The sequence below is a fragment of the Biomphalaria glabrata genome, chromosome 11, assembly GCF_947242115.1.
Source record: "Biomphalaria glabrata chromosome 11, xgBioGlab47.1, whole genome shotgun sequence".
Taxonomy (NCBI): domain Eukaryota; kingdom Metazoa; phylum Mollusca; class Gastropoda; family Planorbidae; genus Biomphalaria; species Biomphalaria glabrata.
The window spans coordinates 33262059-33274636 of NC_074721.1; the positions used below are offsets into that span (position 1 = coordinate 33262059).

General features: G+C 36.1%; 2 protein-coding genes across 2 annotated transcripts in view; both read right to left on the reverse strand.

The window, feature by feature from the left end:
• LOC106068110 (spore coat protein SP65-like) overlaps nucleotides 1–12578 on the reverse strand; it is a 52788-nt gene that overhangs the window by 38562 nt on the left and 1648 nt on the right. The window lies entirely within an intron of this gene.
• Nucleotides 1–12578, reverse strand: part of LOC106060944 (spore coat protein SP96-like) — a 44878-nt gene that overhangs the window by 11727 nt on the left and 20573 nt on the right. Inside the window, exons 2-4 of the mRNA XM_056003487.1 lie at nucleotides 8596–8666; nucleotides 5638–5955; nucleotides 2868–2954 (exon numbers count right to left, since the gene is read on the reverse strand). Of these exons, the coding sequence (XP_055859462.1) occupies nucleotides 2902–2954; nucleotides 5638–5955; nucleotides 8596–8644 (420 nt within the window). The 5' untranslated portion in view covers nucleotides 8645–8666 and the 3' untranslated portion in view covers nucleotides 2868–2901. The remainder of the gene's footprint in view (nucleotides 1–2867; nucleotides 2955–5637; nucleotides 5956–8595; nucleotides 8667–12578) is intronic.

Sequence of the window (12578 nt, forward strand, 5' to 3'; positions counted from 1 at the left end):
CCAAATATTTATATATGATTTTTGACAGTAGGCCTACACCTGACATCTCAAAGTTGGATCAAACTTCCCAAATTTTACGGTACTTTGTCATGGATAATGACGGGGTGCAGATTCGTGAGTCTTTTATTGACTTCATCGACACAAAGGACAAGCATGCTGCTGGAATCGCTGAGATAATTTTAGAGAAACTGCGTTCGAATGGCTTAGACATAATGGACTGCAGGGGTCAAGGCTATGATAATGCTGCGGTCATGAAAGGTCAAAACTACGGTGTCCAAAAACGTATTCTAGAAGTAAATCCCAAAGCACTATTCATTGCCTGCTTAAACCATTCTCTTAATTTAGCAGGAATTCGAGCTGCTGAAGCTGAAGTCAATTCGGTAACATTTTTTGGTACACTGGACCGTTTACACGCCTTTTTCTCAACTTCAAGACACCGCTGGGATATCCTCATCAAAATAACCGGAACTAGCCTTAAACGTTTAGTTGAGACCCGCTGGAGCGCCAGAGGAGAAGCCGTCAAGATGGTTAGGAATACATTTTCTAAAATTATAGAAACTCTGGAGACAATATCTAGCAGAGATGAAAATTCATCGACTAGATCTGAAGCAGATGGATTATTAGTTGCCATTCAGTCTTTTAATTTCCTCACCTATCTTGAATTTTGGGCTCCTGTTTTAACTGAAATTAATGATGCGCAAGTCTACCTTCAAAAACAAGGATTGTCTATTCGAGACTGCTCACTCAAACTAATTTTTAAAGTAGTAATCGAGAGAACATCGCTGAAGCCAGCATTACCTTTGCCGAAAACGTGTGCCCAGATCTGAGAATCAGTACAGAACCTCAAAAACGTCTTGGCCATAAGAAAAAGATGCCTGGTGAGAAAAGTGACGACTCTGTACTTACATACAAAGAAGAGCTACGAAGGGAAATTTATTCTACCTTGGACAGGATGTTCAAGAAAAAATCATCCGATTCGAGCAACTTTATGATGTAGCCGATAGGTATGAATTTTTGTCACCTTCCTACCTATTAAATCCTCAGGTCGAAATCAATCTCGATAGTACTCCTAGCGACATTGATAAAAACGAATTTCTGCTGGAGCGAAAGAGGCTTCAATGGTTTGTTAGTTTCATCAGAAGCCTCCGAACTTCCAAAACAAGGACCTGTTGAGCTCTTGAAATTTATAAATAAATATCAGCTAGATGATTCAGTCCCGAATATCGTCATCATGATTCGCATATTTTTGACTATTGCAGTAAGCGTCGCTACATGCGAGAGAAGTTTTTCCAAACTTAAACTGATCAAGAATTACTTGCGATCAACGATGACTAATTTACGACGCACTAATTTGGCCATTTTGTTCATTAAACAAGAGCTGGTGGAAAAAGTTAATTTCGATAAAATTATTGGTACTTTTGCCAGCAAGAAAGTTCGTAAAATTCACTTGTAGTATGTTTATGTAAAAGTGATTTTTTGAATTAACAATATTTGATTAATGAATACATATTATTTTGAACAAAAAGTAAGGATTTACAATGTTATTATTTAGTTAGCTTTTTTTTTTTTTGGGGGGGGGGCATCAAGATGAGGTCCCGCACCAGGCATCATATATTCTAGCTACGCCACTGCAGACGGCGCTCAAATCCCCAGCGTCTCCGTCACCACTGTTTGTGCAACCACAGTCTTAACCACGCAACTTCTTGACCAACGAGTCTACAGGCAACTGCTCCTTTACCAACGAGTCTACTCCTTCTTTCAGCTGAGACACCATTTTATCTAACTTGTTCCCCATACTGTTAATTTGTTCACACATTGCTTCATTTATCTTGCCAATAAGCTCATAAATCTCCGGTTTAATTTCAAATAGGTAGATCTCCGGATCTTCGTCTTCATCAATTAGGGCTTGCCGGAGACGAGCTGTAAGCACCTCCTTGCTACCACCAAGCTTCAGGCGTCTGTAACGAAGTTCCTGCCTTAGCTCTTTAACTAAAAGCTGGTCTAGTTGTTTCAAAGATGCCATTGTGCTAGAATCCTACCTCCTCTCGTTGAGTCGCCTATAATCCCACTTCTGAGACCAATTGTAATAACTTAAGAGGGAGGCAACTCAACGAGACATAGACGTTTATTTACACGGAGACATGACAAACACAAAGGACATCTGCCTTGAGCACAGCATCTTCATATTGGCTCTAGACTTGGGCGGAAATCGTTAGTCCCTAATGTCAACATCCGACTTGTTTAGTCACAGATAGTGCGCACCTTCTTTCTGCACTATCTTGGATGGCGGTGCGCATGGTAAAGTCATAACAATATATATATATATAGGCCTATATATATATATATAGGCTATATATATATATATATATATATATACTGCTTGTATAAGATTGATCATCAAGAGTCATTACATTGAACATCAAGAGTCATTAAATTGAACATCAAGAGTCATTACATTGTACATCAAGAGTCATTACATTAAACATCAAGAGTCATTACATTGAACATCAAGAGTCTTACATTTGCATTCTAAACTTACGCTCACTTCCCATCATAGTTTCAAAATTGAAACTTCATGAAACTAATATACATCAATGACGACACACAAATCAATTTAAATAATTTAACCAATTATTTAATTAATTAATCTATTTGTTTTGTATAGAAAAAGGGGGTGGGTAAATCATTCAGTATTTAAAAAAATGGTAATAATTGTGCATTTCTTTCCATTACTTTAGCTTTGTTTTGTTTTTTAAAGTATTTTTTAAAATTCAGATTTCATAAGTTGATGTTTTTTATGTGATAGGGTTAGGGTTATCGAAATATGTTTAAATATTTTTAAAGATCATAAGCCTTTCTGCACTGACCTGCATCACTCAATTTATTATACTATCATGACCATCAAAACATTGTCGCCATGGAGATCACAAACATTGGCAGAATGCACAGAATGCCTGAAATAATGTAAAAATGAATTGCTCAATTAATGAGCTCATAGCACACAGGGTGTTTAAGGTAAAGAAATTTTTCTTTAAATGCAGTGTTTCTCAAATTTTTTAGTATCACGTCCACCACCTCTTTCCTAAACGAAGCGTTTTCAAGCATTTTGAGCTTCTGAAAATTATTCGCCTGGCTTCTACACTGCATTATTTCTCCTAATGAGAAGAGCGGAGGTTTAAAAAAAAAAACTAAATTAAAAAGCAGTGGGACATGCGGCTGAGAGGCCGATCACAACTAATTTCCAATGAGGATCAACAGAGTAATCTCAGTCATAGTCTTACTGACATAGCAAATTATAGTCAACAAATTATTAATTGATATGGTCCCCTGGAAAGAATGTCTCATAATTAAAAATTAACCAGCTCTTTAGTGAACACTACCTCGTACTTAACCTCTGACCTTCATTTCCAACGTATTTTCTTAGTTCCGATCCTTCCAGATCCGCCAACCTCCCCTCTTCCTTCAACGCTGCTACCTCACCCTTGTCCGCCATTGTCTATTATCAATAGTCAAATAATATCCTGTCGCTAGATCTAGCCTTAAAATCTCTACTGTCTGTTGACAGGAGATCAACTATTTATAGAGTAATACGTGGATTTTACATTTACGTTTGGCGCCACTTGTTACGTTTTGTTATGTGAAGAGACTCTTTTAATAATACAACAACACAAAACGTCAACGTCATAGATTATAATTCATTTAATCTTCATGAACACTAAAACCATTATTTTGCTTCTATTCCTCCATTTCGGTTCTCCCTCTTTCCACACGCTTTCACACCGTTCCACATTTACACTAACATGCGCAAGTAACACCTATATGGATGTTGACTTTTACCTATATGGATGTTGACTTTTACCTATATGGATGTTGACTTTTACCTATGTGGATGTTGACTTTTACTTATATGGATGTTGACTTTTACCTATATGGATGTTGACTTTTACCTATATAATGTTGATTTTTACCTATATGGATGTTTACTTTTACCTATATGGATGTTGACTTTTACCAATATGGATGTTGACTTTTACCTATATGGATGTTGATTTTTACCTATGTGGATGTTGATTTTTACCTATATGGATGTTGACTTTTACCTATATGGATGTTGACTTGTACCTATATGGATTTTGACTTTTACCTATATGGATGTTGACTTTTACCTATGTGGATGTAAATTTTTACCTATATGGATGTTTACTTTTACCTATATGGATGTTGATTTTTACCTATATGGATGTTGACTTTTACCTATGTGGATGTTGACTTTTACCTATATTAATGTTGAGTTTTACCTATATGGATGTTGACTTTTACCTATATGGATGTTTACTTTTACCTATATGGATGTTTACTTTTACCTATATGGATGTTGACTTTTACCTATATGGATGTTTACTTTTACCTATATGGATGTTTACTTTTACCTATATGGATGTTGACTTTTATCTATGTGGATGTTGATTTTTACCTATATGGATGTTTACTTTTACCTATATGGATGTTGACATTTACCTATGTAGATGTTGACTTTTACCTATGTGGATGTTGACTTTTACCTATGTGGATGTTGACTTTTACCTATATAATTGTTGACTTTTACCTACGTGAATGTTGACTTTTACCTATATGGATTTTGACTTTTACCTATATGGATGTTGACTTTTACCTATATGGATGTTGACTTTTACCTATGTGGATGTTGATTTTTACCTATATGGATGTTGACTTTTACCTATATGGACGTTGATTTTTACCTATATGGATGTTTACTTTTACCTATATGGATGTTTACTTTTACCTATATGGATGTTTACTTTTACCTATATGGATGTTTACTTTTACCTATATGGATGTTTACTTTTACCTATATGGATGTTTACTTTTACCTATGTGGATGTTGATTTTTACCTATATGGATGTTTACTTTTACCTATGTGGATGTTGACTTTTATTTATGTGGATGTTCACTTTTACCTATATGGATGTTTACTTTTACCTATATGGATGTTTACTTTTACCTATATGGATGTTTACTTTTACCTATATGGATGTTTACTTTTACCTATATGGATGTTGACTTTTATCTATGTGGATGTTGATTTTTACCTATATGGATGTTTACTTTTACCTATATGGATGTTTACTTTTACCTATGTGGATGTTGACTTTTATTTATGTGGATGTTGACTTTTACCTTTATGGATGTTGACTTTTACCAATGTGGATGTTGACTTTTACCTATGTGGTGTTGACTTTTACCTATATGGATGTTGACTTTTACCTATATGGATGTTGACTTTTACCTATATGGATGTGACTTTTACCTATGTGGATGTTGACTTTTATTTATGTGGATGTTGACTTGTACCTATATGGATGTGACTTTTACCTATGTGGATGTTTACTTTTACCTATGTGGATGTTGACTTTTATTTATGTGGATGTTGACTTTTACTTATATGGATGTTGACTTTAACCTTTGTGGATGTTGACTTTTACATATGTGGATGTTGACTATTACCTATATGGATGTTGACTTTTACCTATGTGGATGTTGACTTTTACCTATATGGATGTTGACTTTTTCCTATGTGGATTTTGACTTTTACCTATATGAATGTTGACTTTTACCTATATGGATGTTGACTGTCCCGGAATGTGTAGTCGTTTGAAGAGTGGTGTTGGCATTGGAACCCAATGTGCTTGAGTTCACCCCAGACGCTGCAGTAGAAGTTGATGCAGTCGTCGCTGTAGAGGTTGCTGTATTCGCTGCTGTAGTGGTTGCTGTAGTCGCTGCTGTAGTAGTCGCTGTATTCGCTGCTGTAGTGACTGCTGTAGACGCTGCTATAGTGGTTGCTGTATTCGCTTCTGTAGTGGCTGCTGTAGTCGCTTCTGTATTGGTTTCTTCAGATGTTGTTACATCAGTTGTGATTTGTGCAGATGCTGCAGCTGTATTGAAATGTAGTAGAGAGAAAATAAGAAAGCTTCAAATTTAAAATAAATGTTTCGTACTGCATATAGTTGAAAAAGTTAAGTGCTGCATAGAATTGAAAAAGTTAAGTACTGCATATAGTTGAAAAAGTTAAGTACTGCATATAGTTGAAAAAGTTAAGTACTGCATATAGTTGAAAAAGTTAAGTACTTGATATAGTTGAAAATGTTAAGTGCTGCATATAGTTGAAAAAGTTAAGTACTGCATATAGTTGAAAAACTTATGTACTTGATATAGTTGAAAAAGTTAAGTACTGCATATAGATGAAAATGTTTAGTACTGCATATTGTTGAAAAAAGTTAAGTACAGCATATAGTTGAAAAAGTTAAGTGCTGCATATAGTTGAAAACGTTAAGTGCTGCATATAGTTGAAAAAGTTTTAGTACTGCATATTGTTTAAAAAGTTTAGTACTGCATATACTTGAAAAAGTTAAGTGCTGCATATAGTTGAAAATGTTAAGTGCTGCATATAGTTGAAAAAGTGACGTACTGCATATAGTTGAAAAAGTTAAGTGCTGCATATAGTTAAAAAAGTTAAGTGCTGCATATAGTTGAAAAAGTGACGTACTGCATATAGTTGAAAAAGTTAAGTGCTGCATATAGTTGAAAAAGTTAAGTGCTGCATATAGTTGAAAAAGTTAAGTGCTGCATATTGTTGAAAATGTTAAGTACTTGATATGGTTGAAAATGTTTAGTACTGCACATAGTCGATGACAATATTTTTTTTCTAGTTCTAGATCAAGTAAATGGATATAATCTGAGGAACGAACTCACCCCGATAGCTTCACCCCATTGCACGGCAAACATATACAACATTTTAATTAGATATAAGGCGTTCTATGCAAACATGTTCATCTTCACAATCCCCTATTCCTTAGTCTGTTGAACTGTTGGAGCACCACACAGGATTTGTAGGCCGTCCTTTGACATTCCTCTCTGTCTTTTGCCTTGGATAGAAATTAGTAGATATAGCCTCAAATTATTTCCAGGCAGTATATTTTAACCCTGATGTTATGCATTCTGGGGTAATCCCAAACGTGACATATTTTTGTAGCCTTGTCTCTGAGGGATTCAACTCTGTATTGAATCATCAGATAGGCTTTACCGAACAGATGTATATACGTGAAATTCTATGAAGCTTATAGGCTCATATGTTTCTCTGAAGCTTATAGTTCATCATGACCATTTTTGGGGGGCTTAAAGTGGCTGTGTTGGCTTGGAGCCTGTAACCACAGAGTGGCCAAAAGTGGTCGTGTTTTGACGTGAGGCCTGTGACCTTAATTTTGTTTACACTGATGTGTGATTTCCTGGATTTGACAGTAGATAAGATATTTAGTTGTAACATATGACTAGGACGGTTCGCCATTCTACTTTTGAGTGTGTAACTTTTATTTTATGTTGTAAAGGCCTGTGAGTCTATGGCCATTTAATTACACATTTATTTACTCATGTAAATAAACTTTGTATATATGTTTACCAGCGACTTTCTTAAGTCTTGTTTTGCATACATTAGTTTAATTGTATATCTAGAGGTTATACCTAGGAAATACAAGTAGGGGTCAATGTACCCTGCACGAACGTGCAAGGGCCAGCACACCTTTAACACTGATCTGTTGATCTAAAATACCTAAATCTAGCTATAAGTCTAATTGAATCCTTTTAGCTATACCAGCTAATAGGTCAATTAATTGATTACAATTTTGTTATGTTTAATAGGCTGCTCTTTTAGAATCCATCCCCATTATTATGTAAGCTGGGGTACTCTTACAAGCAACCTCGTCAATAGGCCTATATAAAAACAATACCCTAGATGTGTAGAGTTCTTATCTTATACATCACGGACGTTCGAACAAAGAGGAAGATAATTACGTCTTGCGCGTATATGTGTGTTCATCTAGTAGTGCATATTGACTCTTTCTCTCAGTAATTATTTACCACATTCTGGTTGAATCAACGCTGGTATCATCAGTTAGGAGAGAAATAGTTAATTAGAGACTTAAAACTTCAGAAAAACCCGGTTCGATGCTCTAATGGCACTTAGCAAGAAGGAGAACTTGGACGAATTTATCCTAGTATATAGAGTATAAAAAGTGTCTTTATTTTTTATGTCTTTTAGTTTTAGGTAAAACGTGACAAAAACGCGTTGGGAAGACAAATGATATTCAAATTAAGGCCAAAAAAATGGAGAAAGACCGTTGACAAATCTTGTGTGGTGCCCCAACCGTTCAACAGATGGATATGTGAATGTAAAATGTCTCTATATTAATTGATTATACTAATGCTGTGACTCCAGTCTATTGCAAATCTCCATAAGGTCCTCATTGTTTCGCTGGTCATACTTGAAAATTGTTAGATCCAGAAGCGGTCTTAGCAGCTCTGCATGGTGCAACCGCTTCAGCTTCAAACAACATAGTTAATTAATTGACTATTTGGTATTTTTTTTATTGATTCATATTTTGTCTATGCCAATGAATAATTGTGCAAAGTTTCAACTTGATCCGAGAATGCGTGTGGGAGAAAGAACGAGTACACACTTTTTACCAGACAGACAGACAGAGGTGATATAAGCGTTGTAAAAAAAAACTGTCCAAACTTACCTACAAGAAAAAGCACAGATACAATCACTGGGAAGTGTCCAAAGTACATTCTTGATTCTCTAATGATGACCCTAAAAATATTACTTTTAATAAAGTGTCTCCAATACCTACACTGGTAAACAATGTAAACATTACAGAATGGTTGAAATAAAAATCTACGCTTTCAGTTTCGTTGAATAGAATCCTAATAAACCTCTAAAAAAAACACAAGACTAATAATGCTTTAAAAAGTACATTTTATAATAAATAGATTGCTAAATCAGTATTATCTTATCTTATAAAATACAAACGTTTCTTCAAAAAAAAAAAAGATGATTACGTCCTACGCATGTTCCTTTGTCAATCCAGTCATGCATGGTAATCAATGACTTAAATTATACCAAGTCTTTGGTTTTCCTGGCTGACTCAGGCAACCCATTCCATTCTTCAATAACACTAGGGAAGAAGTATTGCTACCATTTTGAATTTGTTTGGGGTTGGAGCGATATGAGCATGGGCAACCGCAGTGGGGGGGGGGGGTGCACCCCTCTGGATTTTGAGTAGCCAAATTCTAGATACTTTTTCTGCATCGTCAAATCAATAAACTTCTTAGTAGCCACTGAGCAAGTAGTACTTCCACTGTAGTACAGTCATAAGGATAAGTTCATGTTGAAGTTGACTAGCCTAGGCTTATCAGGAAAAGATGGCCGACTATGTACTTGCATCCCTCTGGATTCTAGTAGTCAAATTTTAGCCAATTATTTTTTTAAATTCTTAGAAGTAGCAATTTAACATCTTGTGCTTCCACTAAAGTATAGCTGAAAGGATAAACTATTATTGTAACAAACGAGAATACGCTAATCAGGAGTTGATGGCATGTAAATCGTGACGTTTTGTTTTCATTTGCACATAGTCAGAGTAAGTATTATATTTAGTGAAGGCCTAGAATAGGATATTTTTTTTTTTTGGTCTTGGAGGAGAAATCCTTGCTAGCTTTCTTTCGATATGATAAATGTGAAAGTTTCTTTGAACAAGAATGAAGAGTGCAGTCATATTGGTAAATGTATTTACGTCTTACGGAGTTGAGGTCGGTGTTAGTGCTCGATAAAATAGCAGGTTAAACACGTCCACCAGTTTACGATTGCAGACTATATAAGAGAGCTCTAAATAATAATATTATAGTTGAATTTATATAGCGCTGTTAACAAACATGATGTAGGCTAAAGGAGTGAAGTGACAACATTACAATTAACAAGGTTACAAAGACAGTTTGTGTCAAAACACAAACTCAAAATCGGCCCCCCAAGTAAAATGTTTTACATAATTCGGATAATCCTTCAGAGTTGAAGATAGTTTACTTCCTAGTCCAAACCTCCCGCAGGACGACGGGGGATGGGAGTAGACAGGGTTTGAACCTTTGATCGTCGATAAATCCGAACGACAGTCCAGCGTGCAAACCGCACGACCAGTGGTCCACCCAGGTAGGCTTCAACATTTTCAGAAAGAACATCCGAATGAAATTATATCAAAAACAAATGAGAGATAAGAATGGAGAAAGAAGGTTAACAGATCTTGTGTAGTGCCCCAACCGTCCCGCAGATCAAAGGATAGGTGAAAGTGAATGTAAAGTTAGATGTAAACCTGGCCTAACTAGTTTGTGGTCTATAGGGCAGATGATGTAAAGTTCATCTGTTTTTGTGGCCTACGGTTAACGAGGGTGTCATGTAGCCAGCACAACGACCAACCGCCTTTACTTTCCCCCAACTAATGTCAGGTACCCATTAGAGCTGGGTAGACTCAGAAGTTGAAAATCCCAGTCTTCACCAGGATTCGAACCCGGGACCATCGGTTCGGAATAAATAAGTTAATTGTTTTGAAAAAGCTCAGTCTCATATTCGAATTCTCAAAAAAAATAAAAATTTCAGGTACATAGAAAAAATTTTCACGAAAATGAAGTTTATAAGATTACTATTCGTTTTAAATTAGGTCTAACATATAATGCATACTAATTATCTTTTTCTCTTTAAAAAAACTGCTTGCATAATTGATTTTAAAAATTAGAATTTTCGCTTTCAGGAAAAAAAAAAGTAGCCGTTGCATCAGAACTTTGAATGGTCTAAAATATTGTGAAGTCGGATTTTCAATATCTTTTCTAGTTTACGAGATCTAAACGGGACGGACGGACAGACATTTTGCACAAAACTAATAGCGTCTTTTCCCCTTTCGGGGGCCGCTAAAAAAACGATAGCTAAAATGACAAACTAATCTAAAGGAGTTTTGAACAGATCTATAGATCTATATATAATTAATTATATTCGTGTCTTAAGAGTTTAGACACCACGTAATGTAATGATCACTCTTTTATTGCTGCAAGTTAGACGGACTAGAGTTACCCGACAAAAAAAGGGGGAGGAGAACAAGTAGTATTCGCCCGTCACAAAATAGCAGGGCCGGACTTAACCGTTGTGACCAAGAAGTCATGGAAAGATCACTTTTTTTCTATTTCTACCCCACGTAGTTTAAGCGCCGAAAAAAAGAGGGGGGGGGGAACAAGTAATCTACTTTGTTTTTACCCGTCACTAAATAGCAGGGCCGGACTCAACCATTGTGGGGTTCTATGCTAAACGGATTTGGCGGGGCCAAGTTTGGGTAGCGATACGGATAAATAGTGAAAATTAAGAATTTGTATTAGAAAATAAATTTGTCTTTGCAATTTATTCATTCTTTACTACCTACAGAATTACTTACGAGCCTTACGTGTAGCGCAGTCATACAGTATATCATAAAAAGTTTATGATCTACGACCTACATAGATCACGCTCAATAACAAAAATTACCAAATGTTGCCCTCTATCTTCGAGAATGTTGTTGTCAAATAATTCTTCATTAGTTTGAGGTGCGAGAAGCTTCTTTCACCAGATTCAAATATTATGGGCATTGCATAATTCCGTATTTTTTCATCGCGCGTAGGATTGACGTTTTCCATTTTGAGTGACACCCCAAAATGACAATTTTTTGTCTATATATTTCAGGAATTTTAATATTTTTTTTTAGTTTTCAAAAGATTTTAATAATTTCCAGAGATTTCAATGACTTTTTTTTTTATATTTTACAATTTCATGAGATTTCAAGGAGCTCCTGGTAAATCAGGAGGCTGCGGGAATTCAGTTTTAAAAAGGTTTAATTGAATAATTTACACCTAGAATTAGGGTGGGTCCTTTGAAAGTGCGGGCCCACTGCGGTCGCATAGGTTGCATTGGCGTAATACCGGCCCTGCAAAATAACGATGTATGCTACGCCGTGGGTCGACTATTGTGTCTTAATGTTCTTCTTGAATGTAGTGTAGCATGTTGTCTGAGACCAATGGGGAGTGAGTTCCAAACCTTTGGTTCGTGCACTGAAAAAGCCCGAAAGTCGTAACTTTTGAGGAAACAACGTGACATCATCAGAAGCGTTGAGTCCATGGAGTGCAGTGTTCTCTGAAGGACATATGGAATGATCAGTTCGATAAGGTACAAGGGCAGTTCTTTATTATAGATACACTGATGACTAAGTGTGGCCACTTTGAAGACTATTCTCGCTTTCACGGGAAGCCAATAGAGCGTGCGCAAGAGAGTAATAGCAGAATCTCGTCTTGTTTTCCGATGGACTATTCGTGCGGCGTTGTTCTGAATTCAAATTAGCTTGGCTATTATGTCATTGGGTACACCTGATAGCACGGCGTTGCAGTAGTCAAGTCGGGAGAGTAAGAATGCTATAGCTAGCTTTTTTGTTGACTTAGTCGTCAAATATGGTCGGATGTGACCTAATCTGTGCAGCTGAAGATAAAGGCCCTTACAGAGCTGACATGTTTGGGTCGAAAGATATACCATCACATGCCATTGTCCTAGTGAAAATGTTTATTTGAATTAACGGAGCATTGGCAGCAGCAAGAAACCAAAAATACGAGCAGCAGCATCTTGAATTGACTGCATTTGCGGGTATTTGGGTGATGAAACTGCAGA